Below are 17,906 nucleotides of genomic sequence, written 5' to 3'. Positions count from 1 at the left end.
TTTTTATTGTGTTGCTGTGTTAACTCTGAAACCTGAGACTGATGATATGATGTCACCTTTAATTTTCACAATGTTGAAAATCATTTGCTATGCTAGAAAGCAGGGCTGTTTTGTAATGTTGCCTTTCATCTTTCTGTGGCATGCTGGTGGCTGGAACAGTATGCAGCATAGCAGGAGCATCACTCCTGTGTTCGTTTTTCAGTCCAACTTTGTAGCAAAGGGCCAGTTGTAAGTTTTTCCAGTGTTGTTCTTACCCTCATGAATATTCTTTGTCCTAGGGAAGTGAAATGTGTTAATTTGATTGCTTTTATTTTCTCTTTTTCAGCTAGTGGAAGCGTTAAAGACATCTTTGTTGGAGCCAGAAATGGACAATACAGACTTTTAAAAATAGTCATTGACAATGGTTAGTCAAATTTTATTCTTTTTTTCTGGTTCTTTTAGATATTTTCCTAGTTGCTTTGATGACCTACATGTACAATTGTTTAAAAAACAGAACTCTGCCAAACTTAATGTTACTAAGGTTTTTCATATACAGAAGGTAAAATTTAAATTTTGGTGATCCTAAGCTTTTTCACCACAATGCTACTGTATTTTTGCATTTGAATTTTTCTCCCAATTGTCATTTCATATTTTACCAAGAACTGCTGTGTATTTAATATGTATAACATAAATAAGCTTATTCTTATCTCTTACTAAAGAAAGAGTAGAGGGAATGAAAATTTCCACACCTGTGTAGTGCTTGGACACTCTGGTTACTTTCATTAGACAGAGAGCTAGTCTTACACAACAACTAATCACCTTAGATGTAGAACTGTAAATTTCATCTGCCTTTTTCCTGGATGTATTAGTATAAAAGTACTGCATGTAGAAAGTCCTGCTAAAGTAGATGTTTAGATAGTAATTTGGCTACATAGAAAATACCTTTATAAATCTGTAACTTCATTTAAACTTTCAAAGTTAAAACTGTTTCTTAAACCTCAACATATATGTATAAATAGAAAAATTGCATAATTTCTGTCAGAACTTGGGTTTGATCTTTGAACTTCTTGGTCAGGAATATAGGCTGCAAACATTGAAAGATAGTATATTTAATTACTTTTATTTTCTTTAATAGCAGTGTTGGTTGGTTGTAGATGGTATTTCCTAGTTTAGTCTATCTTTTCAAGTATGTCAGTTGTCCACTTTCAAGTGGTTTGTTCTAGACTTCATTAATTTACAGTACATTAAAAATCTGTTAGCTGGAAAAAGGTACATGTACATGCATACACACTTTTATTTTTAGGTTACTGTTACCTTCTTTGTGTTTGCTTTTCTTAGAAGGTCTTCTGATATTTTAATATAGCTTTCTTTAAGGCAGTGGCAATAGTAAGTTTACGGGCAGGACTTTGTGATAGTCTCAGTAGCACAAGGTAAATGCTGACATACCATTGTTTTGGGGCTTTTTTCCCATTAAGCAAGGCAAAACAATATACTTTTGTGTATATGCTACCTTATAATATGAAATGAAACCTAGAAATAAGATACAAATGGAAGACTTTCCCTATTTTTCATTTTCGTGTGTATGTATACATGTGTATACACATATATAGAGATAAACATACAGACATATGCATTTCACCTCTGTAAGAAGCAGAATCCAGTGTTTGATACTATTTTCTGCAGTTCAGAAAGAAACCTCTAAAACTCCCACAGCACTTCAGAGTACTGGAAGAAGGGCAGTTGCCTCATCTGTCATCAGGATCTTTTAGTAACAGATAATAGCCAACAGATAAGATTCAAATCAAGTTTTGCTAATCTGAGTTAATAAGAGAAGAGATTTGCTGCTGGGCATAAAGTTCCTCTGGCTGTATCCTAAAGCCAAGTGAGTATAAATCCACCTAGAGTTCAGAATTGGCAGGTACATTTTAAATGCTCTTGGTTTAGGTGTACAACTTCAGGTACTTCAGGTACTTTGCATCTAATTCAAAGAAGGGCCAAACACCCTTGCCCTGAGCTGTTCATGTTCTGTGAGTTACTGTGGTGGAGTGCTTTGCTTGAAGTTTTGCTGTAGAGGCATTTGTGTGCTGTTGTACTTTTGTCTGAAGTTTTATAAATTAAGTGCTAGACTCTCAAAACGTGGTTTGTATACTAGCTACTGTGATGGTCTTCAAACTGTTGCAGGACCCCATTTAAACAAGGTTTTTCTATTCCACTTGTGGGGGCTGGTATTTCTCGGGAAACTGGTAACTCACTGTTTTGTGAGACAGTATACTAATACTTTCCTTTGGAAGCTGAGATGTGATATATAAATAAGAGAAAAATCTTGTTGCTACAGCTGTTCACATAATTAAATACCATTGAAGTACTCTATACAGACTTAAGCCAATTATATGGAATAAACAACTTCAGTCATTTAAAGAGACCATAGCTGTGGAGCTCTATTAGAAAGAGGTTTATCTACTTACATAGTCAAGTTAGTGATTAGTGCAAGCATATTTATTCCAAACTCTTTTCACTGTATAACTGGGTTATTGACGCCTTACAATGAGTACAAACACTAATACATTATAGCAAGAGCATCAGTAATTATAATTCTAAAATTTGAAAGCTTACTCTTATCTCATTTATACCTAAGTATTCCAAATTTAAAAATAAACTAACTGGTAGAAGACAGTTCTTACTTCCCTTCTGTGTATGTTATGCTAGAGAAACTAACATCAGTGCTATCACTTCAGATCAAAGAACTTGATGACAACCAGCACATTACTTCTCAACTATCAGTATTTGGGTTAAAGTAAGTTAGAGTTTGAACATGCACAGCTTTTGTAGGAATTCACTCACTTTTAGACTTAGTGTTCTTGTCTTCCATTCTTCTGGGCACAATAATGAAAGATTAAGTGTCCAATTAACTTCTTATTGTAATTATTAATTTTGACAGATAGTATTGACTGTGTTGTTGCTAACCTGTAGCTTTGGTTGTTGGTTACAGAGCAGCTTGTTGTGGGATCCTCTAGACGGCCAGTTGGATCATGGGAAAAGGATTATGATTCCTTTGTCCTTCCCCTTCTTGAAGACAAGCAACCATGTTACATATTATACAGATTAGATTCTCAGAATGCTCAAGGATATGAATGGATCTTCATTGCATGGTCACCTGATCACTCTCCTGTAAGTAATAGTCATCAGAGGCTTCATGCTGTTCATGATTTTTCAACAGTACCATTTGATCTGAATCCAAGATATGAAGGAGAAGGATTTGAGGAATGAAGCATTCCCCAACCTCCCCCTACATTCCCAGAAGAAAACTAGGAAAATGTTTCTTCAAGATGACTGAAGAGCAAATCAGTAGGTCTAGATGGAATACAGCTGATCCAATGTATTTTTAGCCTGACTGGCAGACACAATACAGGGGTTTTTTTGCCCTGTTTGTCTGTCTTACTGTCAGTACTTGATAAAAATTCATGGAAGAGTAAAGGACAGAAATCTTAATGGGTGCTCACATAGAGAAGGATTATAGTGTGAGCTCAAGCTGTTTATTCTGTTTGGCTTGCTGGCTGCTTCTTAGTAGTTTGAGAGCATGGAAGAGAACTGAGGTTAGAGTTAAGGATTTCTAGGAGAAACTAGGGTACTGTGTACAGGTTCTGGGAATGTGAGATGAGGGAAGACAGAAAGCAAAGGTGTTCCAATATTCCTACTGCTTTCACTAGTAATTAGGAAATAGTAAGACACCAAAAGTTGGAGTGCATAGAAACGATTATGTGGAAATGGTGAAGTATTGTGGAGAGGATAGCATGATGGTGAGATAAGGAGGGAAGGTGGGACTGCTGAGACAGGAGTAAGTGACTGTTAGACACAGGTTAAGAGGGAGCAAACCTAATTTTTCCACTTTGTAGTTGAACCATAACTATCTGGAGTCACTATCAAATCAAAGGTAATAATGAGCTGTTTCCAGTCTGCTCTTTTGCTGTCTGTTGTATCAATTAGTACACAGACCAGATGACAAAAGATTCAAACAATTGTGGTTTTTTCCTATTTAAAATTAGTAAAGATTATGTCGATTTTTTCCCATTTTAAAAAAAAGCTCATACTCCAACTAAGGCTGCAATTCAGTTTTGCAACTACTTCGATAATAATATATAGTATCATGACCTTGTGAGTTTAATAGCATGAGTAAGTATCATGATCCAGAGCTCTACAAGTTTATAGTGCAGTTTCAACACTTAAAATACTTGTTCAAGAAAGATGTTTGTTAATGGACTTGGTATACCAACATGCTAGATTCTCTGTGTACAGCAAAATTGAAAAAAGGAACCAAACCAAAAAAACCACTCTTATTGTATGCTAGGTTCGTCAAAAAATGTTGTATGCAGCAACCCGAGCAACGCTTAAGAAAGAATTTGGAGGTGGCCATATTAAGGATGAAGTATTTGGAACAGTACAGGTATGTTTTTCTTGTTAAAGTCAGGACAGCGACTTTAAATACTGAATAAAGTAGCCGATGTTATTGGTATGAATGTTGATTGTTTATGACCTTTTTGGATTAAGGAAAAGAGTTAAAAACTACACGTATTATTCCAGTATTAAAGTGTATTTAAGCTCCTTTGAACAAGTTACTAAGTGTAGTTAACATCTTCAGGCTAAATCCTTAGAAGTCTTTGCTTCAGATGGTTATGAAAACTAAATAACCTGAGAATAATAGGTATATCTCTTAATCTCACTGCATGAGCATGAGTCCTCTAAAAGTGGCAACATTAATTTCCAGGCCAACAGTATACAAAAATCATTTTGGATGTATGGGTCTGAATCAGAAATGGATCAGTGATCTGTAAGCCATTAACACCTAAAAACAAATGGTTTTCTTTTGAACTAAGGATATGAAGTTGTCAGTTCTTTAGAATTTGACCATAAAATATAACTCATGTGCATTGCTGTCAACTTTTTAACTTAGGAAAACAGAATTTTTGTAGCTACTGATGTGTTCGAAGAAAATATTAATAGTTGGTCACTTATGGTAAGGTAATTGGAAGGTGCATGTATGAAATTTAGCAAGTGTCTAAGGGATGTTGAAAAGGCTTTAAGGGAAATATGGGACTATTTTGTTATCTTAGTTTCTGTGAGAAATAAACCTTACATGGTTATGATGCCTGCCTGTTTGTAAGGCAGACATCAGTCTTTTTAATCTGTTGCCAGTTTTAAAAGAAATACAAATTAGACTTCTCAGAGATAACTATAACTTTCATGAAAACTGATGATTACTTAGAGGCTTACATTATAAATTCCTCTGTTCCTCTTTCAGCAAAGACTGCAGCAGTTATTTTCTCTTTGACCTGTTAATCAGTTCATCTGAACAAATCTGAACTAAAGCACTGCTGCTATTGACACAGGCAGCTGATGCTGAAGGAATGGAAGGAGTTGGAGGTTTGGGGAAGAATAGAGGATATTGTAGTGGGGAAAAAAGCTGTGAAAGAGAAATGGGCTGTTGTGGTGGACATGAGGCTAACAATTTTGTTGCTTACTGAGTAATTAATTCATTATATTCAGCATTAACCTGTCGTGGAGGTTTCATTATCCTAACAAACATGTAAACAAACTTCTCTAGAGGGGCTGTATTCTAGGGAAGTAGATAACTGAGTTGCTAAGAGGGTTTACTGGTAGCGGTCCTGTTATTTTTTTCTTGTCTGTTCAATCAGCCAATCTCTGCTGCCGCTTGCACCAAACCATTAGCAGTCTATGCAATATGTGGAGTTTGTGTCTAGTCCTACAAGCCTGAGCTTCCGGCTCAGTTTTAAGGAAGGAGCATTACATGTCTTACTGTTGTTTCAGAATAGGCCTGGGGAACATGGAGGAAGGCATTGATATACCTCACTTTTTCCTGGCTCATTATATTACAGCTTATATATCTCTAAATTGTTGGTTTCTGTGTCTTTATAAACTTCTTAATTGTAGCTGGCCTTTAATGTTCATCCATGTGAAAAATCACAGCTTCTTCATGGTGTTCAAGTCGCTGATCTCACTCAGGACCTTGATCATCAACATCCAGCGGGTTACTTTGTCTTTATTTTGTTAAACCTAAGGAGGGTTTAGTTGCAACCATCTCTGTTATTCTGGTGGAATCCTATTATGGTCCCACCTTCTAATTCACATGTATTAACCTTGATACCTCTGGGCTTCTGAAACAAGACATAATGGAATATTGGAATAGTCAAATAAAATGACCATAATTCTATGGAAGACAACTACTTTTTGCAATGCTCCTTAGAAAATCTTTGAAGAAAAGTTATATTCTAAAAAAACCCTGATAAATATTGATATTGTGCTTTCAGGATGATGTTTCACTGAATGGATATAAAAAATATTTGATATCACAATCCTCCCCTGCACCCTTGACTGCAGCAGAAGAGGAACTTCGACAAATTAAGATTAACGAGGTACCTAAAATGTCTTCAAGCATGTGTGGGAAATGGTGCGGAGTTCCAAATGTATTGTAGCGTAAAAAAGGCAGAACAGAAAATGGAAAGTTTCAGAAAGTGTGGGTGGGTGAGCATATAAATGTACTTCTCAAAGGGTGGAAACTGCAGGATGGTGATGGCTAGAGTTGAAGCGGCATGAATGATCTAACTGTGTTTGAAAGGCCTTGTGTCTAAATCAGAGACCTGGCAACTGCAGGGCTTCATTGTTGCAACTTCAGCTTTTAGTATCACTGGATGCCCTTCTCTTTGAAGGGTGACCAGGCACTGGCACAGGTTGCCCAGGGAGGTTAGAGAGTCTCCATCCTGGGGATACTCAAAAGCTGTTTGGACAGAGAACTGGGCAGCTGGCACTAGGTGGCCCTGATTGAACAGTGTGGATGGACAAGGTGACCTATGGGAGATGTCTTCCAACCTCAGTCATTGTCTAAATGTGATTGCCCCCATGCATTTCCCATGGTGGCAGAAGTTGTAGAGAAAACACAGAATAGCAGTTATTGCAGTGAATGATTGCCAGGAGTATTTCAGCAGCCTTATTCTTAAAGGAAAGGCACATAGTTCCAGTACCAGTGCACTTGTCTTTAAAACTGAGATGAAGTGAAGAGGATTCCAATAAAAATAAAATAGAAATCCAAACCAAATAGCTAATCTCTTCCAGAGACTGATTTGCTTATGCTACAAACACTTTAGAAAAATCTCTAACAAATGCCTTTAACCAAAAAAATTGATGATTGCCAGCTAGCTAGTGACTGAAAAGTTTCAGAGGATACTTTTTATCACCTTTTTCCATCATTTGAACACTGTTTGTGTCAGATGTATATTAAAATAGGTCATGTGCTGAACTTATTTGTTCTTTAGACTTGTATATTAGAGCTGTGGTGCATGTTTGAAGTATGATTTATTTCTGCAGGTGGATACCAGGCAGCCATTGTGTTAAATACAGCTGTGTATCTTCACTTATGTGTTCACTTTACTGTTCTTTTGCTGCAACTTTGTTGTTTATTGACTTTTTTTCCCCCAGTGGTGTCTTTTGTTAGTTTTCATGCCTGATTTTAACAATTCAATGCAGAAATACATTCACTGTCTTTAAATACTGCATTTTACCTCATCAGCTTTTAAAAAAACCAGTAATGAATGTAAAACTTCTGTGGGATCAGTGATCACTTCTGGTATTAGTGTATGTACTACATACAATGTGTTCAGCAGCTAATTCATGCAGACTAAGTCTTTATGTGGTATGAAATTTCAGCAGCAATACCTGTGCTTTTCAGGGACACATAAATTGTACATTGCTGCCATTTTGGCTTTGTTTGAAACATCTCACAATACATTAACTTACGTCATTTTTCTCTTCATTGTTTCTACCATTACAAAGCATGTAATTAAACTTAAAAAACAAAAAGCTTTCTGATTTGAAAAAGTTTTCCATATGTATATTCTTTCATAATTACCCTAAGAAATATTTTACTGCGCCAGATCAAAGGATCACCTAGTCTGTTGTCAAGTCCTTGAGAGAACAGCAGAAGTCTAGGAAGGATGTAGGAACAGGGCAATAAGGCCATAATGACCTTGAATGCTCTTCTGTTGTCTCAACTTTTTCAGGTAGGGATCTTCCTGCACAAAAGATGACATCTTACTATATAACTCTTCTTAATGGGTTTTTCATCCATCATCTAGCCTTGTCATTTCTATAAATCCACAGAAAGGTTTTTGTTGGCCACAGGTCCTGTGGCAGCATATTCTACATCTTGACAAAATACTATCCAAAGAACCACTGACTGCTCTCTAAAATCTCTAGTTTATTCTGATGCCCCTATGGAGAGTGTGGTGAAGGCAAAGAAGAGTCATTAAATCAATCCTCAGTTTCCCCCTCCCCTTAAATAAAGTCCTTTGTATCCCAGAATGCCAACCATATCCTGGGCTGCATCAAAAGCAGTGTGGCCAGCAGGTAAGGAGAGGTGATTCTCTCCCTCTGGTGAGATTCCACCTGGAACTCTGCATCCAGCTCTGGGGTATTCAGCACTGGAAAGACATGGACCAGCTAGAGCAGGTCCAGAAGAGGGCCACAAAAATGATCATAGGGCTGGAACATATTCCCTGTGAGAAAAGGCTGGGAGAGTTGGGGTTGTTCAGCCTGGAGAAGAGAAGGCTTCAGGGAAATCTTAGTGGCCTTTCAGTACTTGAAGGGGGCTTATAAAAAATACTGAGACAGATCTTTTAGCAGGACCTGTTGCAATAGAACAAGGGGGAATGGTTTTAAACTAAAACAGGGTAGGTTCAGATTAGATATGAGCAAGAATTTGTTTTATGATGAGTGTGATGAGGTTGCTGAGAGAGGTGGTGGATGCCCCATCCTTGGAAACATTCAAAATCAGGTTGGATGGGAGTCTGAGCAGCGTGATCTATTTGAAGATGTTGCTGCTTACTGCAGGGAGTGTTGGACTAGATCACCTTTAGAAGACCCTTCTAACCCCAACTGTCCCATGATTCTCTATCCATGGACCTCTGTTGTATTCCTTATCAGTTTTCTCTTCCAGGCTGAAGAGTCCTAACCTGGGTAGTTCTTCCTCCTAAACAATGCACTCCATACTTCTGATCCTTTTGCTTTTCTCTGCAGTTTTTCCAGTTCTGCTATATAATTTATGAAATGGAGGGATGGGGAAGCCAGATCTGCATGTGGTATTCAAGATGCAGGCATGTTACTGATATCTACAGTGTGTAATAATGTGTTCTGTTCTCTACTCTTTTTTCTAACAATTTATAACATTTCATTTGTGGGTGGGGAGTGTTCAAGGGTTTTTTGGTTTGCTGGGGGTTATTTTCAGACCTAGTCAGAATGACCTGCGACGTCTTGCTCCAGAATGGTAGTAGCTAGCTCAGGCCCATCACCATACAAACAAAGAAGAGGTTTTTTTTTTCCTCCTGCATACCTTTACATTTATTCACAGGAAATTTCATCTGCCATTTTATCCAGTACTCAGCAGCCATTACTAACTACATCTTAGTGGAGTGAGTTTATATATTCTTAAGTGACTTAGGTGGTTCTGTTCATTTTCTTATGTCTGGAGTTATGCTGGTTTACTCTCTTCCCTTGTCTATCTCCACACTTGACAGCTTGGTTTTAGTTTGGAGTATTTATTTTCTACCTGTATTTTAATATGGTTTCTAGAGTATGATATTACATTATGGTTTATTATTTTTGTGATGCCTATTTTACATTTGTCAATCTGGCTTTTATGGAGATATATATTTTGCAAAACATTTTTTTCTATAACCTCATTCATAAAGTTATCGATCTTTGTACAAAGTAAGCTCTCCGCCTGCTTTCTTTTCCTCTTTAGTTGTTGCTGACAAGCTGTTCTTTAAAATGTGAAGTATAACTTAGTCTCGCCAGAAGTATGATTGTTTTTATTTTTTTTATCAGTTTGTTTCATATTTTGTTAGCATCTCTTTTTAATAAAGCTACACATCTTTTAGGTGGTAGATCTAAGGCCCACACTTTCCATTTGGTATACTTTTTTGACTTTTGCAGCTTTATAACCAATATTAAATGTAATTGTGAAACTATAAAAGGAAGTGAATATACTCAAAAGCTAGTACTTACACAATAAACTAAGACTGAAGAAGACTGGAGGTCAGAGCACATTTTAAGAGGAACTGAATGAATATTAAGATAAACATAAATTCTTGAAAAACAGCTTTAGAATAACTGTCTTTTCTCTCGAGTAATTTGAGAGAAATAATATAACTGGACTATGAACAACTGTCTGGCTTGTCCTGGATTTTTTTTTTTTTTTTTTTTTTTTTTAACTTTGTGTTAGACCTCCTAGAAGTAAGAAATTAGGATTTTGTTTGTTTCTTTTGTTTGCTTTGGTTTTGGTATAGACTTGTTGAGGGAGTGTGTTGAAGCAGGAGGGAGAGTAGTAGCTTTACTTTTCCTTCGAGAAGATTGGATTGTCTCATAATTTCTCTCTTCCTTCAAAAATTTTGACTCCCTAGAAATCACTTCTCTGTTTTGATCTAAGATTTCTCAAGCTATAACAAAGTTTATAAGCAATATTGTCAGTTCAAAAGTGTAACACAGTATATGAAAATCAAGATTTTTTTTTTTTCCTGGATTATTGTGCCTCTATACCAGATTTTAACTTAAAAATTCTTCACTGACAATTGAACCAGTTTTCCATCTGATGATTTGGTTTGTCTGCTAAGCAGACCTGTTTCAGAGATATGAAACTTTTCAGGCTAGCAAACAAACATGACCTGTAAATTAAAAAATGCAGATCTTTTGTGTATGGGGATGATTTCTTGGTGTGGTTTATTCTTGGAACAGCTGCTGCTAACTCTGTGTGTAACCATATGGAATGCATTTTCAGTCACTGTATAAAACCAAATGAATGCTTGCAGAGGTTTCTGTTAACATCTCAGCTGACTTGTGTTCCAGGTACAGGCAGATGTTGGTGTAGATACCAAGCATCAAACACTGCAAGGAGTAGCATTCCCCATTGCTAAAGAAGCTATTCAGGCTCTGGAGAAATTGAAAAATAAGAAACTCAATTATGTACAACTGGCAAGTATAAAATATTTTAACTATTTTTCAATAATGAGTATAAAATAGATTACCCACTTACTAAACAATGTGTGTTGATACAGTATGCTGATAAATTACCATTTTGAATTAGATTAATTAAAACATTTTTCCATCCTGTCATGTTCTCTGGTTTGCTTTTTGTGTATTAACTTCATGTTTGCTTTGTTTACAGCAAATCGATATGAAAAATGAAACTATTATTTTGGCCAACACACTTGATACTGAACTTAAGGACTTGCCAAAAAGAGTTCCAAAGGATGCTGCGCGTTACCACTTTTTCCTGTATAAGCACACACACGAAGGAGACTATTTGGAATCCATAAGTATGATAAAATTTCTCTACATGGAACTTAACTGGCTTGTTTCAAATTCCTTAGGAATTTTGAGGCAGAGAGAAAGATGTGTTTATGATCAGCATGATCATAAACTTCAGGGTCATTTTGTTGTGAAACTGTGAACTTGTGAAGAAGAGCCCTTATGTTTGGAAAGTAGTGAGCTATCCCTCTTGATTATGAACACCCATAAATGTGAAAACATACAGATACCAGCCGTTCTCTTATCTCCTGTTTGAAATGAAACACTCGCTGAAGTAAAAAAGCTCCAGAATGGCACTACATTTTTCGCTTTCAGATTGCATAGTTGATTTCCAATGCCTCTCTGCTTTAAATGATTTTATGATGCAGCTTTTGATGGAGGGTATTTATGGTCTGATTTGTGTTGTTTTCTTTTCCTGCAGTTTTCATCTACTCTATGCCAGGGTATACCTGTAGTATACGAGAACGAATGCTCTACTCCAGTTGCAAAAGTCCACTGTTAGAAATTGTAGAAACACAGCTGTGGATGCAGATAGTTAGAAAGGTAAGTGCACTGGGTGTATGGGTATTTTCTCCATCGCTCTCTTGCCTTCTTAATGAAAAACTATGACTGTCTCTGTCACCACTTTGTCTAAAGAATGAAAAGTGTGGTGCAACTTAGTTTCTCCTCAAGAGGAAATAATGGTTGATGTAGCTACAGATACAAAGTTAAGTCATGGAAGTTTTACTCTATTTCAAAATTTCAACACTTTTATCTTGTACAAATATATCCTTGTGCGTCAAGGAAGTATTTGAGGGTGCTTTGAAGGACTTTATAGAATTAACTTAATGATTTCTTACTCGAAGTTGTGTCATATTTTGGACCACAACACATTACTGTTGTTAAACACTTAATTCCTTTAAAGCCAAAGTTATGTAGGGATTTTCAAAATAATTTTGAGCTGTAGTTCTGGAAATTAGAACTGCTATCTTAGGAGTCCTTGATGGGGCAAACAAGGATTTGCAAGTAACCTAATATTTTCACACTGTATAGATTTTACTGTGATGCAAAAAGTTGCTTCTCACCTCCCGAGCAGAGACCACAGAAATGGTCCACTTGTGACCTACGGTTACTTTTTTAACGCTTTTGTGGAAGCTTAGTTTCTGTGGAGATTGTTTACCTTAAAAATAGCAGAGCTAATACTAATACATTTTTACTGAGATGACATGAATCAAGTAGATTTTTGCTATGTGTTTTTGTATGTAATTATTTTTCTGAAATTGCCTTTCTATAACAAAATAAATGCACTATGTGACTCCTGAAAATTCCTGTAGACAAAAATTTCTGAAGCATGTACTTGTAACAGCAAAGCTGGGGCTGGCAAGTCTGTCAAGTGTTATGGTTGGCAGGGCATGAAGTGCTGAATGCTCAGCAGAGCAAGGCCATAGCATTTCTCTGAATTCTAAATTCCTGCAATTTAAAACAGTGGAGTTTGGCTAGAGAACACTATTTTCTTTCTATTCAGTTTCATATATCTAGATTTTGAAAACTAAGCCACTCCCCTCCGTTTTGTTCATTAAACTTATTTTAGCTTTTCCTTGCTAAACACTTGAATACTTTCTGAGTGGCAGTAGCCAGCTAATAATACAAGCTAGTTTATACTCCTCCCCCTCTTTCTCAAGAGGCAACAATATGTATGCACATTGCTTATACAGTTAGTGTTTAAAGCATGCTAAAGTGAACAATTTTGATTCTTAAAATGTGTAAATACTTGAAATGAGTAGAGAAGCACTAGTTTCACATGGAATGTGTTCTCCTAGTTAGTATTAACAGATACACTGTGCTAAAGCTTGGGACAAAAAAAATTCCTTGGTATACGTACTGTTTAGTTGTGCTTACATTTCAGGAAAATAATTAAGTCACACTTAATACTGGTAAGAATATATGGGATTCTCAGAAAAACGATCTAAGATTTCTCAGGGCATTAGGCACAAGTTGGAGAACTTTTCATGCTGGACTTTGAACATTATTGCACCATATGGTTTTAATATACTATTGAGTTTCAGCAAAGTTTCTAAATGTTTTTGACTTCAATATGAGTATGATGGTTTTTTCTGCCAGATTGAAATAGATAATGGTGACGAATTAACTGCTGATTTTCTTTATGAAGAAGTACATCCAAAACAACACGCTTACAAACAGAGTTTTGCTAAACCAAAAGGTCCTGCGGGGAAGAGGGGAATACGAAGACTGATTAGAGGTCCAGCAGAGACTGAAACACCTAGTGATTAGAAACTGTTTGTGTTTGTCAAACTATTGGAGTAAGAAATTAAATACTGGCTTTTGGTAATGAACTAAAATCATTCCATTCATAGATGCTAGGGATAAAAAAAAAAGCTCTTTTTTACTCTTCTCTTTTCTGACCTCAACAGTTTTTATATTGTTACATGATTATATTTGTTGACCATGTTATATGACACAGAGAAGAGACAATTATTTTAAAGCTAGAAGAGAAAAACTAAGCTAGTACCCCTTTATTTTAATTTAGAATCCATTATTTAATAGCTGTACGTGTGATCATAAACTTTGCAGACATAAGACTATGGAGCCCATGTATTCTGTGGGTAAGTCACAGCTGTATTGTTATGCATAGCCTATTAAACCTCTAAGACTTTCCACGGGAGAAGAGATGAAGGACTACATAGCATTGTCCCAACTCAAACTTTATTTTTCCTTGTAGCACTTATGGACAATAGTAAAATAGAAGGTTGTCTTTGGATTTTGACAGGACGCATTGTTGAATTTTGTTGTTGTTTTGTTTGGTTTTGTTCTTTTTTTTTTCTTGTAATGGAAAAGATAAACTAAAATCGGTTATTGTTCAATTAATGTAAGTGTTCAGGAATAGGTGGATGTTTTCCTAGGCAAAAGCTTGGTCATCTCAAATTTATAACTAATTTAATGAATTATCTTTTAAAGAAATCTGACATAAAACCACCATAGTTTTTCCATATGTCTGTATCACTCGTAAGCCTTACATATGGTACTGAATGACCAAGTAAGAGGTGATTAAAAGTGCATGAGTTCGTATAGAAAAATATGCCTAAAGTATCTCATAATTAATTATCTGTGCACTTGGATCTAAAAATGTGTAAGTTCAGTAAAATTGAAATAGTCTTGCTTCATAATGGTGAGTTATCCTTGAGATCCTAGTGTGTTTGCAGTATCAACTGCAATTTTAACTTTCAAGGTATTCTGAAAACGACTTTTCCTAAATGTTTGAACTTCAATAGTAACTTACATCTGTAATTTAAATTCAGCTAGGTCTTGAATAACTGCTGGCAGCAAGCACCTAGTTAGGATTGGGGAATTTTTTCCTCCTCACTTCCCTTCTTCAAAATACTAAAATCAGCCACAATAGTCTAAACTTGATTGAACTGTAAGTAATGTGTTTAACAGGAAGAGGAAAAATAGATTATTTTAATAAATGGATTAAGGAAGAATTAGATGTGGAAATCAAGTATTGGATGATCTTAAATATATGAAACTGTGTGATGAGGCAAATACTGGTGAATAGATTATATTCCCAGTGAGGACTTGCTTTTCAGTGTCTTGTATGTGACCTTTGTGGTTTTTGAGTTTTGTTGGTTTGGGTTTTGTAAAGCTACATGGGAGTTGCCGGCCTTGGTTAAGTGGATATTATCATAGCTGCTGGATATACTCATTATAGAGCTGAATCGTATTTCCTGACAAAAAATTGTTTTATCTATTATTTTGTTTGGCAATACTAGCTTGCTATTGACATCTGAGATTGCACTATATAATGTGAAGGTTGCAATAGTTTGTTTTACTGTGTTTTTTTTATATACAGCAGAAATCTGACACTTCAGCTTTTTTAAATTTAATTTGACACACTACATCAGTCAAATTCAATAGCTCTTGATCCTCAGCTAATCTCCTGCTTGCCCTTAGCTCTTGTGTTCTTTTCCTGCCTCTTGGCTTCTCCCTCTAGGGTAAGGAGCTGGTCTTTGACGTGTTTCTTCTATATTGTGTGTCAGGAAAGTGTCATTGTTTTTTAAATATGGTTACTGTATGTGCAGCTCATTGTACACTGTAATTAAATGTATTTTTAGATTAACTCAGAGTATTTGCAACATACCTAATTTACTTTGGAGTTTTTGTTTTTGTTTGGTTTTAAGGAGTGGAGCATTTAAAAATTACTGCTAGAGGGTTGTTTGAATTTGGTATTCCTGCTCATGTGCCAGCCATAGCAAGAGTGCACATACATCTTTATACTCTTTTGAGCCAGTAAAAAGTTCAGCTTTTTAATACCAAATGTTTTAAACAATTTGACCTGATATGGTTGTGTGCATATTGTGGGGGTTTTGTTGGATGTTTGTTTTGTTGTTGGGGTTTTTTTCTGAGTTTTTTTTTTTGGTGGGTTTTTGTTTGTTTTTTTTTTTTTTTTAATCCTGCTCTAGGTAGATGAGGATAGAAAATGGAAAACTTAATCTGGAGGATGATGAGAGCTGGTTAAATGATAAACACTCTTGTATAATGATGAGCTGCTTTAGAGTTCAGCCAAAACCAGACATTGTAAATTACCTTATGTGAAAATATTCTATGTGGATGTACACACCCTGCCCAGCCAGCAGTCAGTGATGTCCTGAGCATGTCTCCCCCTCACCTTTCCCCAAAAACAGAACTGTATGAAGTCTTGCACTGCTGGCTGTCTCTCCAGGCCTCTTGTAGCTATTCTCCTGACAGCAATAAAGAAGTATCTGTTATTTTTGTAAGATCTATCACGTTTACATCTACATAGTTGCCTCCACTTCTGTTCATGAATGTTCAGAGCCAGCACAAAATGTGGGCATTAATCAAAGTTGCTCCTTTAACTGTCTCTGGTCATTAAATAATTGGAAGTGTCCATTCAAATTGTTGTTGGCCTTCATAAAGCCCAAAAGCAATGCAGCTGCTTGCAGTTAACTCAAGCTATTAAACAGTTAATTAACAGGACAAGTAATTATTTAATAAATGTTTGTGTTGCAAGGTAGGGAGATTTTTATCTTTTAAAACACTCCTATCAAAGGTTAAACTAATCAAGGTAGTAATTGCTCTGTTGCTCAGATAGACACTGTAAATCAGAAATTTTGTTTATCAATGTGTTTATGTATTCAACAAAAGCCACCTTCAGATGCTAAAATTAACTGTTTACCTTGTCTATTTTGTAATTTACTTTATAAATAAAGATTGATGCTTTAACTTTGTGTTGTCTGAATCATTTCATAGTCTCTTTAACGAAGATCTATCTTCCAACATGAGAAAGTGTAACAGGCAGTTCCAATGGGAGAAGAAAGTGACTGCAGGGTGTAAGAAGGGAAGTGAGAAGAAACAGAATTCCTGCTTCTTGCTATTAGAGGAAAAAGAACTATGTTAGAAACAGCTACTTTTCCATTGCTTTATGTAAGCAGCACTGAGGGCTCCATAGCAGAATTTAAGGGTGTTCTCTTGAGGTTTTTGTGTTTTCAGTAATAAGCCCCTTCAAAAAGTTCTTCTATCCTTTTAAAATGCTGAATTAGTTGACTGGTGATTTAACAGTTCTATCTGTTCCTACTTGCTCTGCATGAACTACTACAATGAAACTACTCAAGTTATGTTGTTCCATTAACCTTTTTTTCATCTAAACTGAAAATAATTTTCTTGAAGACCTCCTGTTGCCCTGAAAGTTCAAGCTGAAAAGAACATTTACTGGTTTGGCTTTTCTCTTAACTGTCCTGCCAACACATCCCCATGGGGAAATATTTGTGATGCAGCAATTTTGGAATTGAAAGAAGAAAATCTGAAGATGTGAACTAGGATTTAAGGGAATAATTTTAATGCCAAATGCTATCTACAGTCAGAGCTGTAAGAGAACAGGCGTAAGATATGAGGAGGGAAAAGGCTAGGCCTCTATGTAACCAGGAATCACAGAAACAATTTTGTTTGCCTTTTGGTCAGTGAGTGGTAAATAAACTCCCAGCTGGACCCCCCAAATATAAAGATGAAACATCTCCCATTTCAGTAATATGAAGTGCTATGTCTGGTGTGTTGGCTCAGAAGGCAACTGGACAAACTGATCTAAGAAAATTTAATAGAGTCTTAATAACTTAAGGAAGGCCTTACATTCTTTTCAAAGTTACTGAGTTGCAAACTATACAAAGCTATCATAGTCCAGTGCAGTATCTCTAGCTACATATCCTGTTCTTGCTTTTGTTCCTCAGCAGCCACTCCTGGCCTGAGGGCTGTGCAGATGCCTCTGCTCCGGCCTGTAAACAGCCATTGTTACCCCTGCTGTAGTCAAGGGGAGAACTGTTGCCCTTCCTATGAAGTTCTCTTAAAAAGGCAATTTTCTTTGGATCATTATAATTTGCTTTCATCCTGCTATTGCTTTCTAAATCTTGGAATTGCAGTTAATCACTCCTGGTATTTTTCATTCATCTGTCCTTCTCTGGGTGACTAAATTGCTTTATGTTACAGTTCTCTAGACCCTTAACGTGCAAAAGGCTGGCTCTTTCACTGAGCATAGTGATCCCCTGTTGCCC

The 17,906-nt window shown here is 36.2% G+C and overlaps 1 protein-coding gene across 1 annotated transcript; it reads left to right on the top strand.

Annotated features, from left to right (window-relative positions):
• The first annotated feature begins 243 nt into the window (after nt 1-243).
• TWF1 (twinfilin actin binding protein 1) lies at nt 244-16,587 on the top strand. The gene is made up of 8 exons (XM_017733147.1): nt 244-403; nt 2,969-3,147; nt 4,325-4,420; nt 6,303-6,407; nt 10,888-11,013; nt 11,207-11,357; nt 11,771-11,892; nt 13,450-16,587. The coding sequence occupies exons 1-8, from the start codon at nt 259-261 to the stop codon at nt 13,618-13,620; spliced, it is 1,095 nt and encodes a 364-aa protein (XP_017588636.1). The 5' UTR covers nt 244-258; the 3' UTR covers nt 13,621-16,587.
• Nucleotides 16,588-17,906: the final 1,319 nt, after the last annotated feature.

The sequence above is a fragment of the Corvus brachyrhynchos genome, unplaced genomic scaffold (genome assembly GCF_000691975.1).
Source record: "Corvus brachyrhynchos isolate BGI_N302 unplaced genomic scaffold, ASM69197v1 scaffold32, whole genome shotgun sequence".
NCBI lineage: Eukaryota > Metazoa > Chordata > Aves > Passeriformes > Corvidae > Corvus > Corvus brachyrhynchos.
The sequence above is the reverse complement of the archived record's forward strand: the minus strand, read 5'-3'. Positions and strand labels throughout refer to the sequence as shown.